This window comes from Galeopterus variegatus, unplaced genomic scaffold (assembly GCF_000696425.1).
Source record: "Galeopterus variegatus unplaced genomic scaffold, G_variegatus-3.0.2 Scaffold863, whole genome shotgun sequence".
NCBI classification, from domain to species: domain Eukaryota; kingdom Metazoa; phylum Chordata; class Mammalia; order Dermoptera; family Cynocephalidae; genus Galeopterus; species Galeopterus variegatus.
Genome location: NW_007726974.1, coordinates 226,729 through 247,742, shown reverse-complemented (window position 1 = coordinate 247,742; position 21,014 = coordinate 226,729). Strand labels below are relative to the sequence as shown.

The 21,014-nt window shown below is 45.5% G+C and overlaps 2 protein-coding genes across 6 annotated transcripts in view; one reads left to right on the top strand and one right to left on the bottom strand.

The window, feature by feature from the left end:
- Positions 1 to 5,287, top strand: part of LOC103590709 (opioid growth factor receptor-like) — a 51,990-nt gene extending 46,703 nt beyond the window's left edge. Inside the window, exon 4 of the mRNA XM_008573015.1 lies at positions 4,769 to 5,287. Within this exon, the coding sequence (XP_008571237.1) occupies positions 4,769 to 5,287 (519 nt within the window). The remainder of the gene's footprint in view (positions 1 to 4,768) is intronic.
- OSBP2 (oxysterol binding protein 2) overlaps positions 1 to 21,014 on the bottom strand; it is a 192,323-nt gene that overhangs the window by 105,696 nt on the left and 65,613 nt on the right. The window contains exon 1 of one of the 5 annotated variants that reach the window (XM_008573011.1): positions 4,764 to 4,832. The exons of the other annotated variants lie outside the window; for them this stretch is intronic. The gene's annotated coding sequence lies outside the window, so the exon portion shown is untranslated. Of the gene's footprint in view, positions 1 to 4,763; positions 4,833 to 21,014 lie in introns of those variants that run through there. 5 annotated transcript variants of the gene reach the window in all.

The window sequence follows — 21,014 nt, the reverse complement described above, 5'->3', positions numbered from 1 at the left end:
GTCATTTCCTCTCTGGGCCTCAGGCTCTTCATTCATATCATGACAGGAGGGCCTAGTTGATTTCCAAGGGCTCTTCCACCTTCCAGCTCTGTTTGCTTCTGCAGATGCTGCCCCTGCTGCCAGGATCACAAGCCCCACCGCCGGTGGGGACAGGATGATCTGGCAGGCCAGGAAGGAGGAACCTGACACTAACTCCTCCCTGTTGGGATTCTGCCTGGCTGGCTCTAACCCCTACTTATTCTTCCTCCTCTTGCCACCCAGCAACAGAGCACTGTCACATCAGTGTGAGGAGAGAACACTGGATGGTGAACCTGGAGATTGGGGTGACTATGGCTGTGCTGCTCCCCCTTTCTGTGACATTGGCTCATCTGTTAGGCTCTTCCATCATGCTGCAGAGGCAAGTGACAGAATCGAACCTAGGGCACCTGTGACCTAACCTTTCTGAGCCTCAGTCTCCTCATTTATATAATAAGAATGATTATGGCTCTCATCTCACAGGGTCATTATGATGATTGAGTTTCTGAAAGTGTGTCTGAGTTGCTGAAAGGAAAGTGTGGCCAAAACAAGCACCTGCCCATCGTTAGCTGCTATTACATGGGGCATGCAGGACATAAGCAGGAGGAAAAGACATACACTGTTGGAGGAAAATCCAGTATCAGAGAGAGGGAACATCAGGAGGGAGAGCAGCCTCCCCTCCCTGCAACAAAACCTCCTGTAGTGGATTGAATTATGTCCCCCCAAATTCACTGAGGCTTGAATTGTCTTCCAAGTTTTATGTATTAGAAACTTAGCCCCACTGTGACTGTTAAGGGGGTGGGAAATCCTATTATGGTCATTGAAAGGTGGAGCCTTAAAGAGGTGATTGGATTATAGGGCCATGCAGTAGTGAATGGATTAAAAATGGTGGTCAGGGGTGTAGTTCTGAGGGCTTTAAAAGAGGAGAGGCTCTCTCTCTCTCTCTCTCTCCGCTCTCTCTCTCTCTCTCTCTCCGCTCTCTCTCTCTCTCTCTCTCCGCTCTCTCTCTCTCTCTCTCTCCGCTCTCTCTCTCTCTCTCTCTCCGCTCTCTCTCTCTCTCTCTCTCCGCTCTCTCTCTCTCTCTCTCTCCGCTCTCTCTCTCTCTCTCTCTCCGCTCTCTCTCTCTCTCTCTCTCCGCTCTCTCTCTCTCTCTCTCTCCGCTCTCTCTCTCTCTCTCTCTCCGCTCTCTCTCTCTCTCTCTCTCCGCTCTCTCTCTCTCTCTCTCTCCGCTCTCTCTCTCTCTCTCTCTCCGCTCTCTCTCTCTCTCTCTCTCCGCTCTCTCTCTCTCTCTCTCTCCGCTCTCTCTCTCTCTCTCTCTCCGCTCTCTCTCTCTCTCTCTCTCCGCTCTCTCTCTCTCTCTCTCTCCGCTCTCTCTCTCTCTCTCTCTCCGCTCTCTCTCTCTCTCTCTCTCCGCTCTCTCTCTCTCTCTCTCTCCGCTCTCTCTCTCTCTCTCTCTCCGCTCTCTCTCTCTCTCTCTCTCCGCTCTCTCTCTCTCTCTCTCTCTCTCTCTCTCTCTCCCCCCCTTTCTCTCCTCTCCTCTCCTCTCCCCATGCTTCCACCATCTTGCAATGTGAGACCCATGGGTCACTGTCGCCACCACCAGACAGACTTTGGACTTCTGAGCCTCAGAAACTGTAAGCAATAAATTTTGGGTTTTTTTAATAAATCACCCAGTTTCAAGCATTTTGTTATAAGCAACATAAACGGACTAATACACTTCCCTTGCCACAAAATCTTTACTGGAAGGGGTTTCCCTGAACAAAGACCCCTCATGGCCTTTGGCATTTAGGCTCCATTCCTCTTGGAGAAACAGTCCTTTTGTCCTTTTGCCCAAGCTTCACTACTGGCCATCCAGGATCCCTGGATAGCAGCAGACCCAAGGACAGTCCCCACCTTAGAAAGACCAGGCTACCCCAAAGTAAGCTGCTGAGTCCTTTCATGGCCCTCACAGTTTGAGTATAAACACAGATTTGAGGGAATTTTGCCTAAACACCACCAGTGGTGGTGGACTATGGCAAGGGATACAAAGAATAACACTGGGAACCTAAATGCCAATCTTGTGCTAAGAGTTTACATACCAGAAAGGTATTACTTACTCCATTTTACAAATGATAAAACTGAGGCTCAGAAAGACTAAATCATGGCATACAGTTAATAAGAAGTTAAAGTGAGGATTCAAACTCAGGTCTCTCAGTCTACAAATCTGGGCTTCTTTTCACTCTTTTATACCACACACCTGTTGCCGCCATCCCCAACATTTAGTATTCTACTAGGAGCCCAAGATCAATTGCTTTCACCAAAATAAAGTTTGTTCTATTGCTAAGTATTCACCATGACATCTTCATTTTCTGCCTTGAGAAAGCCAGAAAGATTCTGTTCATATTTTTCACACACATTTTATAACTGTGCATAAATGCAGGATACAAATTGAATGTGATACAACCAAGACAGGATTTCTCAACAGAGACTGTGAGCTGGATCTAGAACTGCGTATCACCCAGGGTCAACCCTCAGAGAGTATCTTCCTCAGTTACACAGGAGAACTTGAGCCCACCTTAATTATTTAGTAAGTTTTAAGTTGCTTAGACTATGGGTAAAGATAGCCTGGACTGCATTACAGGTGTGGAGTGTGTGTGTGTGTGTGTGTGTGTGTGTGTATGTACACACACACACACACACACACACACATACTTGCATACACAGACACATACATATACATGTATATTCTAACTTTAGCTATGGAGAAACTTTTGACTATAAATGTAATTTTCAAAACAAATAACATGCAAAGCTCAAACACACCATTTTACCAAAACAAAAACAATGGCCTAAGGGCTGGCCCGTGGCTCACTTGGGAGAGTGCGGTGCTGATAATACCAAGGCCATGGGTTTGGATTCCATATAGGAATGGCCAGTTAGCTCGCCTGGGAGAGCATGGTGCTGACAACGCTCCCCTTGCTGGTCATCTTTTAAAACAAACAAACAAACAAACAAGCAAACAAACAAAATAATGGCCTATTGCTTAGCTGGTGTACTAATACACTTTCGAACTTCAATTTTTATGAAAGTCAGCAAGGGTGTCAAAGTACCGTCATGAGTCAGCCATCCTTCCAGACAACAACTCTCTAAAGGGATCCACTCATTCATTCATCTGGCCAAAAGACAAAGTGCTTATATGGCAGGTAAAAAATACTTTCGGGTGGAAGAAAAAGTGGTGAGGAATAAAGTACATTGAGTACATGTCAGATGTGCAGTTATTATACTTTGCCCATTATGACCTTTACTCTATAGAATACTGGCAAGAGACAAATGGTAGCTGGGTACCAAGTGGTCAGCTTTATGCAAGTAATGCTAACACATTCTTGGCATGCATTTCCATCAGCAATGCAGCATCATTGCAGCTCCCATTGACCCCAAAGCCAGCACATCATCTCGCATATTTTCTCCATCTCTCTCTCACTTCATCAGCACCATCAAGCATCCAATGATCCAAGAAAGCTGCCCACCCAAGTCATTTCTGACGCACACAGCTTAGGCTAAACAGATGGAAGAAAACACAGATCCCAGTCCTCCAGCTTGTTAAGATTCAGAAGCTTCATTTACACCCATCAAGCTAGAACAGGCACCTCACCCAGCTTGGAATCTAGCACAACTAGACCTCTCCAGGGTCCTGGAAGATGTTCCCTCTACCTCTCCCCAACTCTTTCCACTCCCTCACCTCCCCAACACACCAAAAGCCCTTTGTAAATCCCCCTAGCAGCACGCCCATCCAGTTCTAGGAGTTAAGAGGTCTATCTGTCTGACCTTGCCAGGTGATGGAGATGGGAACCGAACGCTGGTGGGATCGAAGGCAGAGGTGACCCATCAAGTTTAAACACATTTCCCCCTTCAGCAGATGGTTCAAGGCAGGAGGGGGGCAGCTTCGGAGGCTGAGGAAGCCCAAGGCTCCTCTTCTGGGTAGTTGCCCAGTGTGACCCCAAACTGCTTACTCAGAGGCACAGACTGGAGGAAGAAGGGCTTTTCCTGTGACAGGCATCACTGGAGTTTTAAATCCCCTTTGCGTGCGAGGAAAACACACACACACACACACACACACACACACACACACACACACACACACACACACTATCAGGGACTGCCTGCCCGGTATCCACTCTAGAGCTTCTCTGCCTGAGTCCAGCTGACTTACAATAACAGCCAGGTGCACTGAAGTGAGCCTCACCCCTGAAGCCCTGGTCATGGCAGTTCAGGTGCCTAATGAGACAGGAGAGAGCAGGGAAAGGGCTTTACTTCTCTCTTGCAGCCCCAATAAAGGCTGAAGCCTGCCTTCCCCTGCTAAAAACATGACTGGCTTCTGTCTGGGCCAAATTCCAGTGCCTGGGCTGCCTGGGGCCAGCCCCTTGCACAGAGACGGGAAGGTGTCTCCCCTGTGACTCCAGCCTGGGCAAACAGCCTTCCCCGGTGCCATGTTATGGGGCTTCACGTAGGGAGGGTAGCAGGACATGCCTCGTGACCGTCGGACTTCTGGCTAAACCCTTTGTCCCCTGGCTTGTAAGGGCAGAGGGACCTGCCCTCTATCTCAGGACTGGTGAAGTCCAGGGGCAGAGCTCTGAGCCTTCAGCCCTGCAGACTACTTAAGATCGGGGTTGGAAGAAATTTACAATGGGGAAAGAAAAATTTTAAAGCCCAAGAGATTCCGTGCCCCAGAACCCGTCCGCCCCATCTCTGCTCTGCCCGATCTGACTCACCCCAGGGAGGGGCTCTTGGGTGTGGATGTGGGTCCGGCGCCGAGGCCGTGTGGGCTCTTGCAGCTGCCGCCGCCGCCTTCCCGCCGCCGCGCTCTCAGTCCATCTCCGTGCAGTGCCAGCTGCCACCGCCGGGCCGAGCCGGGGAGAAGGAGGGAGGTCCCCGGATTGGGTGTGTGCTGCCCGGCGGCCCCGGGCCCGCCGCCCCGCCGCAGCCGCCGCTTCAGCACCGCGGACAGCGTCCAGCCCGCGCGCTCCGGGCCAAGCCAAGCAGAGAGGAGCCGTGCGCCCCGCTCCGCCCGCCCGTCCGTCAGCCTGAGAGCGGCAGGAGCGCGCCGCGCCGCGTTCTCATTCCTCCAGCCTCCTCCCCACCCGCCCGAGGAGGCTGCCTCCGGCCCCCAGGGCCCAGCTCCAAGAGTAAAGGGCGCCGCGCGAGGCCACCGGGTGGGTCTCCCGAGGACTGGATGCGCCTCTGCCAGCCCCGTCCCAAACAGGGATTAGCGATCTCCTCCCGCCCAGCGGGCTAGACAAAGGCGAGCTGTCCGTGGCAGGACGAGGGCGGGCAGTGGGAAATGCAGCTCAGCCTCTTAAAATGCCCAAGCATGGCCCGGAACCCGACCCAGCACTGACTATGTTATCGCCGCCCAATCCAAGCCAGAGGGGGCCGGCCCCTCTCCTGGGCTGTGCGGGGAGGGGCCCATGGATGGTTCCTGGTTCAAGCACTCATTTCTCCACTGTCATACACCCTGGGGTTGCAAGGAGTTAACCAGTTACAGGCCGGTCTGTCCTGGGAACTAAGAGGTGGGGAGGTGGGGGTGTCCCATCCTCACCTGGAATCCAGTTCTCTCCAACCTCCCATCCTTGGTGCCAGAGCATCAATAAGCCAACAGATGGGACTGCTGGAGCCTGATGACATCACACAGAAACACTTCCACGTTTTTCATTTCTGTTCAAACCCCTTCTGCTGCTCTTTGTCCTCATCCAGGATAGTGCCCAGCTGGAAGAGGGGAAGAGGTTGGTCTGACTTGTCCTCTGCCACAGATCAGCTACATGACCTGGGGCCATCTGAGCCTCAGTTTCTCCTCTGGTTCCCAGTCTAAAATAACACAGCCCGTCTGTCCCTGGTAAGCAGAGGGGAATCCACAGACTGGACATTCACCCCAGGCCCTGCCCACTTCATGGCCTCCCTCAGGCCTTTCTGGAGTCCAAGATGAAGAGACCCCTCCCTTCACTGAACTAAACTGGCAACTCCTGCCTCATTTTTGGAAAGCAACCACAACTTTTTATGCCTCATTAATTCAAATCCAAAGACATCTTCATTTTTTTTTACCATTTGCTGAGCCCCCAGTTTGAAGGGGATAGACTTAATGGAATGAATTCAAATCTAGGTTAATAAATGCTGTCCAAGCAGGCACAGGGAACTCTGCTCAAACATTCACAGGCCATGGTTGTTACAAAAAGAGCTTGGAGTTGAAACATTCATGAAGGGCACAGCTGAAACAAGAGCTGGCATTTGCCATTTGGGAAATTTGGCAGGTGGAGGCAGGGCTCCTTCAATTTTCACATCAATGAGGAAGGATCACAATCAACACATACTATCTTAAAAGAAATAAACAAAACCATTACCTCAACTTGAAAACTGCTTTCAAGAACTTTTAAATCTCCTTTTCTTTCTTTCTTTCTTTCTTTTTTTTTTTAAGTAACATACTGTCAAAACCCAAAGAGAAGAAACAAGTCCAGTGCCCAGGAGCACACATTCCACTAGCACAAAGTTCAAAATTCTGGCTGACATGTCCGTATTTATACTGAAGACCACAAAAGATCCAGGATTTGGAACTAACAAACAATCGAAGCCACACAGCAAAAATTTAAATGTTAGTTCAGTTACTCAGTTATTTTCTGGGTAGTGGAACAGTTCTTGTCTTTTATTTTTGTTGAGGCTCCCAGCAAAATGTTCACAGTACTACTTAGAGATGTTCCATAGTTCTTAAATGAGCAAACCCAGCACAGGATATACCAAGAATGGCATAATTTTAAATCTGCTTTGAAATTTGGTCTAATTCATATTCCCCTCCTCCCCCACCTCCAGTCCCCACCCTAACAAGCCAATCCTTGGGATGGCAGCCTAGCCTAGGTCTGTCTTCCTGGTAGTCAGGTGAGAAAGAGTCTCTGGGCTGCTAGAAAATCCATAGAACGAGCTCCTTGCCAGGGGTGATAAAGACAAATGGGCACTGAGAAGGCGTTCTGAGTAGGTTATTACATAGATGTATTCGGGACCCTTCCAATAACGCTACAAATTAAACGTGAGGGAAAACGGGAACCCACACAACAGGAGTGGCCTATTCTCATCATAATAGCGTCGAAACACAGAGACTGCTCCACAGGAGTGGTCGGGAGAATAGGCGAGCCACGTTCATTTCCTGCCTAATAAAAAATGCACTTGCCACTTCCATCAAAGTAGTAACTGACATAATACTACTCAAGAAACAAAGCAAGCTAGCAACCAGCTTATATTTTATTTATTTATTTCAGTTTATTTATTAATATATTTTTTTACATTCTAAGATGTTATTGTGGAGCAGTTGGAGGGGAGGTGAAGAGAAGGGGGAAGGAAATATGGTGGAAGAAGGAGGAAGGAGCGGGGGGCATGGAGCCACCAGCTTTTACAGAGCATCAGGTGTGAAGTGAGGCCTAGGATGGACTCCCGGCTGTCACTATGAAATCCAGGACAAGTCACCTTCTCTCTTTGGACCTCAGTCCTGCAGTGTCTTTCAGTGCTAAAAATCCAATGGCTCTTGAGAAATAACCTGTTGCACATATGGTCAAGTGGTTTTTGACAAGTGTGCCAAGACCATTCAATGGGGAAAGGACAATCTTTTCAACAAACAGTACTGAGAAAAGTGAATATCCACATGCTAAAGAATGAAGTTAGATCCTTACCTAACACTGTATAATTAACTCAAAATGGATCCAAGACCAAAGTATAAGAGCTAAAACTATAAAACTGTTAGAGACAAACATAGAGCAAAAGCTTCAAATTTGGAACTGGTAATGATTTCTTGGATATGACACCAAGGCACAGGCAACAACAAAAAAGTAGACAAAGTGGGCTTCATACGAGTTTTAAATTTTGTGCATCAAAGGACACTATCAACAAAGAAAGAAGATGACTCCGTAGAGTGGGAGAAAATATTTTCAAGTTATATATCTGAGAAGGGATTAATATCTAGAATAAATAGAGAACCCCTGAAATTCAACAAAAAGCAACTTAATTTAAAAATGGACAAAGGACTTGAATAGACATTACTCCAAAGAAGATATACAAATGGCCAATAAGCCCATGAAAAGATGCTTGACCTCACTAATCATTAGGTAAATGCAAATCAAAAGCACAATGAAAAACTACCTCACACCCATTAGGATGGCTACTATCACAAACACACATATACACAAAACAGAAAATAACAAGTGTTGGCAAGGATGTGGAGAATTTGGCACTCTTGTGTTGGTGGGAATGTAAAATGGTGCCGCTGCTGTGAAAAACAGTGTGGAGATTTCTCAAAAAATTAAAAATAGAATTACCATCATGACACAGCAATTCCACTTCTGGGCATATCCCAAAAGAATTGAAAGCAGGGTCTCAAAGAGATATTTGTATACCAATGTCCACAGCAGCACTATTCACAATGATGGTACTTCAAAAAGTTCATGGAAAATGGGATTTAAATATGATATAAATCTTTCCATGAACTTTTTGAAGACTCCTTGTAGCTACAACATGGAAGAAGCCCAAGTGTCTATTTATGGATTAATGGATAAGCAAAATGCAATATATACATACAATAGCATATTATTCAGCCCTAAAAAGGAAGGGAATCTACATGCTACAACATGGATGAACCTTGAGGACATTGTGCCAAGTGCAATAAGTCAGTCACAAAAAAACCAATAGTGTATAATTCCACTTATATGATGTACCTAGAGTAGTCCATAGAGACAGAAAGTAGAATCCATAAAAGTAGCAATCCATAGAGACAGAAAGTAAAATGCTGGTGACCAGGGGCTGGGGAATGTGGCAATGGGGAGTTAGTGTTTAATGCATACAGAGATTCAGTTTTACAAGATGAAAAGAGTTATGGAGATGGATGGGGGTGACAGCTGCACAACACTATGAATGTACTTAATACTACTGAACTGTACACTTAAAAATGCTTATGATGGTAAATTTTATGTTAGGCATATTTTAGCACAATAAAAAAAATTCTTAAACCCACTGGTTCTTATCTAAAGTACAGATATTAACAAAGAATAGAAGAGAATTTAAAATAACTTTAGGTAGTTGAGTTTCACATCAAAGTTATCTCCCTTGAAATATGTTTATGTGCATAATGTTTAAAAACTTGTGATAATAAAGAATAAAAAAAAGGAAAAACAAATAAATTCAACCCGAATGCCATCCTTGTAGCCTTGGCTGGCCAAGGCGCCCTCAGTGAGGATCCAGCCCAAGATACCAGCATTTCCCTCAGCAGTCACCAAGCAACCACATCCACATATAGTCAGGGCCTTGTGTGACTGTCCTCACATCTCCTGACAAGTTCTCAAAATCATAATGCCCTTCCTGCATGAAGCCCACGAGCAGTAGGGCAATCAAAGAAGATACAGCAGAAGAGTAAATTTTCAGAAATACAGATGGCTAAAATGCCAAGAGCCAGTGAGAAGAACCACTTGGCATGTCTCATGTGTACTAAGCAGCTTGACTGGCAAGGAGCTAACTTCGAAATAACAATGATTAATAAGTTAAAAAAAAAAGAAAAAAGGACAAAATGGATTAATAGATGTAGCATTTCAACAGAATTGGAAATCTATAAAAATAATTAAAATAGATATTCAAGGATTTAAAAATATAATATCTGAAATTAAGAATTATTGGATAGATTTAATAGAATGGGTAAAGGTAAAAGCAGGTTTAGTGAACTTCAAGACTGGTCAATCAATAATATTTAGAGAGAAAAAAGAATAGAGCATAAAAGACACATGGGAGACAGCGAAAAGGCCTAACATACATGTAATCCCACAAGAGGAAGAAAGAAGAGAGAACAGGTCAGAAGCAATTGTGGATGAAATAATGACCATGAATTTTCCCAAATCCAATGAAAGACATTAACCCACAGATTCAAGAAGCTTAGTGAGCCCTAAGAGGGAGAAATATAAACCTTACCTATGCACATCATAGTCAAAGTCCTGAAGATAAACAGAGAGAGAATTTTAGAAGCAGCTGGAGAAAAAATATATATTATCTTCAAAGGAGCAATAATATAACTCACTGTTGTCTTTTCAATATATAGAAGAAAGAATACAATAGCATCTTTAAAGCATAAAAAAAGGAAGGAAGGAAGGATGGAAGGAACTTCTAATCTAGAATTCTATACTGCAGTGAAAAGAGCCTTCAAACATTAAGGTGAAATAAAGATGTTTTCAGGTGAAACTAAAAATAAAAAGCAAAGAATTCACTGCCAGCAGACATGTATCTAAGAAATACTAAACAAGTTTTATAGAGTGAAGGAAAATGATCTCAGATGAAAGCACAGAAATGTAGAAAGGGATAAATAACATCAGAAATGTTTTTTTAATGTAGTTAAATATAAATAAATATTGGTTATTTAGAACAATAACAATTAGAATGCCTTGTGGCATTTATACACATTTGGGTAAAAGATATAACAATAATTGAAGAGTGAGGGGATAAATGGAATTTAACTGTTGTGAGGTTGAGGTTCTTAAATTGTTTGGAAAGTGGTAGAAGTAATAATTTACAGTAGATTATAATATATCAGATTCATATTATAATCTCTTTTCATTAAAAAATAAAAGGCACAAATAAAAATGAATGGGCAATAAAATAAAACCTGCCTGATTAATAATTTTAAAAATGAGACAGAAGGAACATCCATGTTATAGCAGGTGTCAGAATTTCCTTCCTTTTTAAGGATGAATAATATTCCATTGTATGGATATACCACATTTTGTTTATTCATTCACCCACTGATGAACACTTGAGTTGTTTCTACCTTTTGGGTACTGTGAATAATGCTGTTGTGAACATGGTTGTATAACCTAAATTACTTTTTAAATCAACCTTTAAACTGAAATACAACCTTAATCACTCTTATTTTCAGTTTTAAGACAGTGTGGTAGACAGAATGAAGCAGAGTACCTGGATTCAGATAGATCTGGATTCAAAGCCAGGCTCTGCCACTTACGAGTTCAGTGACTGGGCAAGTCACTTGGAAGATTACCCATAATGCATGTAAACCCACCAGGCACACAGTAGGTGAACATAGTGGCAATTATTAATGTCACTCGCAAGAGCTCAGAGCACCTCTTGGAGTGCTGGTGTGGAAGACACCTGAGGCTTGTGTTTTTCATATTGTTCATTTCCTCCCCAACAGACAAGATGACAAACAAAACTTATAACAGCTGCCAATCAACTTTCATCTCTATAAAACATGTTGCCCACCAATGATAATTGGCCAAAGAGTATTTTACATTTTGCTTGAAAATATTATTTCTATTCATGTGATTTTAACTGCCATATGCTGGTAGCAAACCCAGATTATGAATGATTCATGCACAGACACAATGACTAATTAAACCCTAAAGAGCCTATTCATTAAAAAATATAAATGCAAACTTTTTACCCATGGGCTTATAAGGAGATGTCTGCAGGAAGGTTTATAACCTCAGTTTCTTCTGTAAACACTACTGCAGATGGCAGAGGAAAGAAATACTTGCATTCATAAACTATCATGCAAACCACAGTGATTGAAACTTCTGTATGTGTGCCCTAAATACTTAGTTTTTTGCTGTTCTGATAAACGCTTATGGATTTTTTAATCATTATCCCTCTGACTCTATTGCTATATTTTGGTGATATTTATCTATATATACTCTTTGACTGGGGGCCAGGGCAGGAAGCTAGGTGGGTTCTTATTCAAACCATTTATCGCATAGGCTCTTGAAATCCCCACTGGCCTGGGAGAGATGACTGTGACCTCCCTGTCTTGCTCTATGCTAGCTAAGGCACTCTGCCATCCTACAATTCATTTTCCCTCTATTCACAAAGCAGAATTAATATTGATGATGAATTTTCACAACACTGTGGCATGGATACCATAAAGATACAGGACTGACTGCATCTGGAATCCCCCAATGTGTAAGCCCTTGCCATCTGGAAAAGAGCAGTGTTTGAAACAGGCATCACACTGCCCTTAACTGTGAAAGTCCTTCCAAGCAATGGGATGTAAAAACCAATAAACGGATCCTATTTCCCCTTCATGTAATACAATAAGGTAAGCATAGAGATAAAGTAAGAAATATCCCTTAACTGATTTTTAAATTGTTGATCCAAAAGCTTATTGGTCTTGAAATGATCCTTTACCACATTTTGCCAGTAGATTCTCAGCAAGTTACCACATTTCAAAAAAAAATTATTTTAACCTATAAAGTATTCCTCCTCCCTTTTGAAAAACATTTAGCTCAATACATCTTTTCATGGTTGCTTTTTGCATCTTGCTTAGAGTCTTGAAAAACTACCTGGCACACAAATTACAAGAGCAAGCAGTAGTAGAAACTGCTTGGAGTGCGCTCTCTCTCTCTCTCCCCCTCCCTCCAAATCCAGCCCCCAAACTGAGGTCTACCTGACTTCTCAACACTAATGTGGAGCCTCTGGCTTTGTCCTCTTTCCTGTCTCCCTCCAACTCTGTCATGGATCATGCATGCAGAAACTAGACAAGCAGCCAAAACCTCTACAAAATGGTGACACATTTTCAAGTGGCCATACCTTTTCTACCCCTTCCCCTCTCTCCCTAAAAAGGGAGACAACAACACTGCCATGTATTTTCATGGGGCTGTGTATCCAAAGTCTTTCCTGAACCCAGGAATTCATGCAGGCCGAGGGTGAAACTTGAGAGGACGAAAAGAACAAGCTCTGTATGTCCTCCATATGACCTCCAGCCCAAGGCACTCACACCCAATGGGCCACTCCAATAAAACAACATGTGTGCCAACCCTAGGGGTCACGTTCTTCTTCTGCAGCCCAATCACCTTGTGGCATGGAGAAGATGTCACCCCCTCCCCTTGCACCTCACTTCTTTCTGATGACAGCCATCCTCACCTGTACAGAGACGTGCACAAGCAACAACACGTGTTCACACTGAGATTCACATTCCTCCTACCCTCAAATAACATGGCACAAAATAAAATTAAGCTGCGATCTAAAATGGGAACCACTGGTGGAGGAGGAGAAACTTACAGAGAAAGACTCTCAGGGCAGACCCTCCTTCTTAGAGAACGTTTCATCCTGCCTGTGCTCCTGGGGCCAGAACTGAAGTCTGTCCACCATCTGGTCATTGGTGCTGCCTTCTGGAAAAGCTGCACCCAAACCATGTCCGGCTAAGCCATTTCCCTCTCTCAGGGTCCTCCAGTGGACTCGGGAGCCCAAGCAAATGCTTGTTCTATGTGGTGAGCCATACGCAGCTGGACTGGGCTGTCCTGAGGCTCTTTTGGTCTTTTTCTGATTTTCATGTGTTCTGTAAGTTGACTTCTTTCTACAAGTGTCTGAGCTGAGCTGGCAGGGTTAATGCTGAGAAAACCACTCACTCACTTGTGTTAGCGACTGGCTCCTAGAAACTGCAGAAGATGTGCACATCTGGAGAGAAGGCAGCCCAGATCCTGTTTTTAAGAGGAGGCTGATTTCACAGACCCTGAAATCCTGGCTTCTGAATGTGCAGAGGATGTGGCCCCCACCTACTTGCCAGATCCAGGCCCCCTTCCTGTGAACCATCTCTTAACCAACCTCCAAGAACCATCTTTTAAGCTTCAAGTAAGCAGCATAGTTCTTTCCAAGAGGGTGCAATGATCAGAGGTTGATGCTTCCACCACTCAGCACCAGAGTGAACATTTCATATTCATCTTTTCCTTATCGGTAGTTTCTCAGATGGCCAACAGGTAGTTCAGGCATACTGTAAATGGGCTAATGCCAAGGGATTTTTTGCCCTTTCATGATATCACATGTAGATTTCTCCAAAGCTGTTAAAAATAAATTATTCACCCCCAAAGAAGCCCTGAATCAAAAGCCAACATTTACAACTTATTAATTAACATGGTCACTGGCATTAGAGACTCATTACACTGGAGCTACAGTGATAATCTAATTTTCCATGAAAGGAGGCATGTAATTGCAGGAGCTCTGCAAGTCTGAGCCACAGCAAAATCATTTGATGCTCCTCTTTGAATCTGTCAGATTAAATCATACGAAAGGGCTTGGCTGGTTTCTCAGCTGCCCCAGAGCACATTTTGGCCCTTTGACTGAAGGCTCAAATGAGAGGGGAGTAACACAAGCCATCCACCACCAGCTCCCCATGCTGCAAAGGGCCGGGTTCTCTACTGATGGGTTCTCCTTGGGGGGAAATCTTCCGTGGGAACTGGGTGGGATTCTGTGTCCAGTGCCTGGGCAGCAATTTCAGAGTGACTGACATGGCACTGGGGGAAGCAGTGTAGGGAAGGAGATGGTATCACTCCCCTCCCCTTCCCTTTGCCACTCACAGGACAGGACACTGCAGCTGATCAGCTTCACACGACCACTAGTACTGATGCCAAATGGGCCAGGCACAGTGCCGACACTTGACACATCCTCACAACGGCTCCATTTTTCAAATAAAGGAACTGGGGCTTGGGGAGGTTAAATCATTTGTCCCAGGTCACATGGCTGGTAAATGACATGGTTGAGACCCCAGCCCAGTTCAGTCTGTGATACTGTAGACACCTTGAAGAACAAACCAGACACAGAGCTTGGCTCTGCACCCTGAAGCACTCTCAAATCCCCGTGCTTCTCTCCTTCCCCACCGTCACGACCCTCTGTCATCTGTCACCAGGATCCACTGGCCCCTCTAATGCAGCCAGAGGGAGCAAAAAGCCGAGAGTCCCAGGCTCCAGCTAACACCCTTCCAAGGTCCCTTCGGCCCTTAGGATTAGGTGAGAATGTGGCTGGTAAGGCCTTTCCTGATGTATGATCTGGCCCCTGCTTGTCTCTCCAGCCTTGTCCTGAGACATCCCCACCCAACCCCAGCCTTCCCTGCTTCTGCCACCCTTGAAATATGATTAGTTCTCTAAATGGTCACACTCTCCCCCCACTTTCAACAGGTGAATTGTTCCTTGCCCTTCAGGTCTCAGCCTATGCATCACCTCCTCCAGGCAGCCTTTCCTGACCCTCAAAACTGGGCTAAGTGCCTTTTCCTTGTGTGTCCTTTGCCAGGAGGAAGCATCAGGCACGGCACACATGACTTCCTGCCAGATTGTCTGCCTCCCCACAGCAGGCAGTGGGGTCCCTGGCAGCAGGCATTGTTTTTTTTTCTGTTGACTCCTCACCTTCTGCACTGTCAATTAGTGTCTACTGCATAGAGAGACATGTAGTAGCTATGAACTGACTTAAAATATACTAACCTCTATAAAATTTAGCAAGAAAGCCAGTTTTCTAAATCAGAAATATTAAGCACTAATGCATGCAAGGCACTGGCTGCTCCAAAACATGATCCACACATTATACCATTAGGGAGGAAAAATGAATATACAATTAAAATTTAATACCGAGCAAAACCCCAATGGGGTAATTTTAATAAAATTTAAGCTGATTCTAAAATGTACATGGAAGGGAAAACTCCAGTACATTTTGAAATGAAAGAAATCAGAGAGGATTTATCTTACCAGTTGTCAAAATGGACTGTAAAGCTACAGTGATTAGACTGGGGGGGAGGGGGTATATGCACAGGAATTGATAAAGAGATCAGTGAAGAATAGAATGTTCTAAATCAGAATAAATGCTATTGGGAAAATCAGACATACTTTTGGAAAACAAAAATTAGATGGCTTCCTCTCAATTTGCACAAAAACAAATTCCAGAAGGAAATAATTAAAAACACACTTGTTGAATGGTCCCTTCTTTCCCAAGTGATTTGAATGGTACCTTTATCATCAAGTGAATTCCCACACATAATAAATCTGTATCTAGAGACGCCATTCTGGTGCTAAGAACAGAAATCTAGGATTTTCACCTACAGCATTTGAATAAGCAACCACAGCCTCGGCTCTGTGAGACTATCCACTCAGGAAAGGGCCGTGGAAACCCATGCCAGTTCTGAAAATGCTGTCCTTGCTTCTGAAGCCGCTGCATGGCAGGAAACAATCATTCTGCAGAGACTCATGCACTGAAGGTAACTTTCAACTGGCACAGTCCTAAATGATGATGTTTTTAAGACTCAAGCTTTCCTCTCCAGCACCTGTCTGGCTTGCCCAACTAGGCACTGCCCTGGGAAGCTTCCAGGGCCAAGAGGTTGAGAAAGCAGCACGAGGTTGAGAAAAGGCACATTTTGCACCAAGGTTGCATGTTCTTTTCTATTTCCAATAAATCTCCATAAGTTGCATTCTTATGCAAACACACCCAAAGGCAAAGATTTTACATGATCAGTGAGATTTGGGGAGGAACAGTACTATCTGTATCGCAGAGTTATTCATTTACATTTAGACAAAATATGCTTTCTGAACAAACCTCCCTGCCTCTGAGATGTGGTGTTTCACATCCCAGGGGAATGAAAATAGCAAAACCATTAGAGGCAAGAACCTGTGCCTGCAGTGAGCTGCCTCTTCTCAATCCCCCAGGGTACCAGTGAATAGAATCGATGTGCACAGGGCACTCCTTGAAGCAAAAAGGACATACGAGGCACTGTCATGCCTGAGAAAACATACGATCATTTTTCAAAAGACAAAATGACTAGCCTCATCAGGAAAACCTGCGTTGAACACTTCCTCAGGTTGTCCTAGGATGGTTGATTCTATTTCCCCCAGCCTGGGACTCTCTCACACTGCTGGTGGGCATGTAAAATGGAACAACCACTTTGGAAGACAGCCTGGCAGTTTCTTAAAACGTTAAACATACATCTACCCTATGATCCAGCCATTCCACTCCTATGTATTTATCCAAGAGAAAACAAGGTCTATGTCCACATAAAGACTTGTACATGAACATGCATAGCAGTTCTATCTGTAATACCAAACCTGGAAACAACTCAAATGTCCCAAAGCAGGAAAAGGATAAATAAACTGTGGTACCTCCATACAATGGAACACCACTCAGCAACACACAGGAACAAACTAGTGACCTGCAGCAACAGAAATGAATTTCAAAATAGTTATGCTGGGTGAAGAAGCCAAGTAGAAAGAGTATATACTGCATGATTTGATTTGTATAAAATTCTAGAAAATGCAAACTAATGTATTGTGCCAGAAAGCAGGTTATTGGTTGCCTGAGGAGATGGGAGGGGTGTGGTAGGATTACAAAAGGCCATGAGGAGACTTTGGGGGTGATGGATATGTACATTATCTTGATTGTAGTGATGGTTTCACAGGTGCACACGTATGCCAAAACTTATCAAATTGTACACATTAAATATAGGCAGTTTGTTGCATATCAATTATACCTCAATAAAGATTTTTTGTTTTGACAGCTGGCCAGTGCAGGAAACTGAACCCATGACCTTGTGGTTAGAAGACTGTGCTCTAACTAACTGAGCTAACCGGCCAGCTCTCAATGAAGGCTTTTTAAGAAGACATGTATTGGGGCCGGCCCGGTGGCGCACTGCTACAGTGCGCCGCTTGGGAGTGCGGCGGCGCTCCCGCTGAGGGTTCGGATCCCACATACAGACCGGCCGCTCACTGGCTGAGCGAGGTGCGAGCGCAACACCGAGGGTTGCGATCCCGTTGCTGGTCCCGGTCCAGTATGGGCGCGACACTGAGGGTTGCGATCCATTGCCGGTCACGAAAAAAGACAAAAAGGAAAAAAAAAAAAGAAGACATGTATTGAAGACCACAAAAGAGCTGCTGTCTGTCAAGAAACCCTGTACTCCACACACCCTCCAGATGGGACAACCACTGCAAGCCCGCAGAGACCATTAGGCCCAGTACTTTCCCCGTGGTTAGGCCTCCTGCCTCCTGCTGAAAGCCCAGCCTTCCCTACCTGGGCTGACACCACTCCACCATCAGCCCACTCGAGGCCAGTGCACAGACCATGGGCCACGCAGGGCTACCCTTCACACTCCCTGGAGAGTCTCTACCCCAGCTGGCTAAGATCTTTGCAGGAGGCAGAGGTGTTCTCCTGACAGTATTCAATTTGTGATCGCAGATCACCTTCTCGAGCTGCTTTTAGGTGGAAGGACACCAGCGCTATAGCTAATAAAAATCCAGCCCACGTGCTTTATTTCCCTCTCCCTGGGGTTCAATGTAATAAAATGGCTGCTATTCCAAGACAGAGGGTGAGCACCTGGGCTTTGGGGAAGCTACATTAACTTGTTCAAGCTATGGCCTGGAGAGCTCCCGGGTTGGCTATTCCTGGCATCCCCTACAAAATAATAAACAAAACAGCCCTACCTGTTCCCACCCTTCATGTGTTCTCATCCAGGGATGCAGCAAGGCAGAGCTTTGCGGCTGCCAAGGTCTGCATTTGAATGCTGGTACCACTATTCAGTCACTCGACATTTCCTGAGCACCTCCTGGGTGCCAGGCCCCACAATGAGCACACCATGGTGAATGCAAGAGAGATGCTGCCTCTCTTCCTGGAGCCGACAGTGAGTTGAGGAGACAGATGCTGACCAAAGCGTCATTGCTCCCTAACTGATTGGGCAAGGAACCACATTCCTCCCCACCAGGGGCAGGGAGGTCCTTCTCTGTGAAGGGGATGAGGGGATGACACTCAGGGGGAAAGGGCAACTCACTGGGATGTGCTCTCGATGGGGACTTGCCCCACACAGAGCCTGGTACCACCCACGGTCAGTCTCAGTGCCTGGGCACAGGGAAGGAAAATGGGTGTGTCTCTTAATGGGTTTCCTTCCCTCTAAGCAGCCCAAGGTCAGGATATTTCAACCCACGTCAGGGTCATTTTACATGAAGAAACCAAAAGTCATTGTAGGAGCCGGTTCAGATGCCCTTACCAGCCAGTCACCAAAAAAAAAAAAAAAAAAAAAAAAAAAAAAAGGCAATGTGTCTCTAGGGAGGGTAGGCTCCAATGGAGAGAGGTGGACACTGCAGCACCCTGCTGGGCTTGCTTCCCAGCCCTGAAACTCCCAGGCTCCTGCACTGGCCTCTCCACACCCACAACTCAGGTTGGTCCTGAGCCAAGGACAAGTGACTCTGTGTGTGGTGGGTATGATGGCACTAACCAAAGATAGGAATGGCTGCCCTGGGGAGCAGGATGGAATGAGGCGAAGGTGGGGGAGTCACAAAGTTAGTACATGGTATTCACTGTTGGGTTGCTTGAAACAAGGTGAGAGGAGGGAAGTTAGGTCCACAAATGCCAAAGGGATTAAATTAAAACAGTTTAACAGGATCTCGGTGGCCTCCGTGCACTATGGCAGAATCTGGAAAATGCCAGAGTCCCACAGCTGTGGCATGTACCTCCATCCCACCATGAGTATCAGGCTGTTACACACAGTAGGGGCTGCATAAAACTCCCTGGTGAGATGGATTCTTCAGCAGCTATGCCACTGGTGGCTGGATTTTTCCACAGAACCTGCTCCAGGGTACTCATTTCACCAGATACTGAGAGGAGATGGATCACTGTGGCATATTTACAGCGAAAGCATAGGCTCTGGGATGCAGGAAAAGATACTGAGCAACTTGCGGTTTTTAAATAATGCTACGTAACAGTGCTTTTCTTCTCACTCGAGGTGTGAGCCCCTTAAGGACCGAGTGCTCAGCCCGAATGATCATTCAATTCAGGTATCTTCATTTAATTTTAAATCTACCGCAAATAGATTAAGGGTTTTTGCTTCATATGGAATGAGAATCTGACTGGCACACAAAACGCATGTCTAAAAGGGAAACAATGAGCAAAGGAATATTGCCGGGGCGAGCCTGAAGAGTGAGTTTAAGGAAAGAGAGAGAGAAGGAGCGAAGGGCAGCGCTGCACAGGTGGGCTGGGCAGGCAGCAAGGACCAACCATCGCCAGGGAGAAGAGCGCCTGACCACAAAGGGGCCATGGGTCCTTTGGGTCCCCACAACTCAAGCATGAGACTGGACCCCTCCTTTGTCCCCTCAGCTCTATTTCTACTTCATTCTGGAAGGGAACTTGTGATATTTCCTAGAAAAGGTGCTTCCTTTCTTTCTGGAGCTTTCCATATTATTTCCTGTCACTCGGAGTCACCTCTGTCCAGCTCCTGCAGCAACGAATGCACCCCAGGAAATGCAGGCTTCTGAGCATGCTGACGCCCATCCATTTGGGAGCACACTAGGTGACAGTGCTGCCTGGGACCACCCTTGGGGAGCTGTCCCAAATGTCTGTGGGATGCCATTCTGTGCCATACACCCTGCTGAGTGGTAGGAACAGAGAGTGGGCAGAAGCGGTGCTGGTCCTCAAAGAAGCCACAGACCACATCTTCACACTGTTATGATTACACACCCCACTTGAAAAACGTTTCACTATGAACCTCCAATTCATGAATAATTAGTTACAGATTCTACATAAGTTGTACTGCTCAACTTATATTTTATGTATATTACACAGTATATACAAAAACTAAAATTAAAAAAGGTGAAATTAAATCATTTGAATAGAACTTCTAATATTTTCTTCTCATACTGTAGTGGATATCTTGTGCCCTCCTGGCGGGGAGTGGGGGAGGCACTCATCCCTATTTTTTAAAACAATGGGGCTAGAAGACAGTGGAATCAAGGGCCACAGCACCATTCACATCCCCTCCCCCATACAACTTTTCCTGGGAAAGTATTACGGAAGGAGGAGGCAGTTCCAAGCGTGGACGCGGTCGGCGTGGTGTGATATCCACAACAGGCCCTACTTGCAAGCTGCTCGAGTGTCCAACTGCAGGACAGCAGGGTAAGAAACGGGACCGTGTTCTCAACAGAGCAAAAGCAGGCATAAAATGTGACAACGAAGACTTCAGAGCATCCTGGAATACTGATGCTGTAATGCCCAGGGAAAGGGCAGCACAGTGATGATGGCTACACAGTCAGTTGCGTATGTGCGCGCACGTGCACACACAGAGGGAGTGGGCCCCAAAGGAATAGCAATGGCTGGGATCGTGGCAATGTTTTCATTTCTTCTTTTAAATTCCCCTTACTGTCACTCTAATGTTTTTTTTCTTCCTTTTTGTCTTTTTTACTGACCGGTAACGGGGTTGCAACACTCGGTGT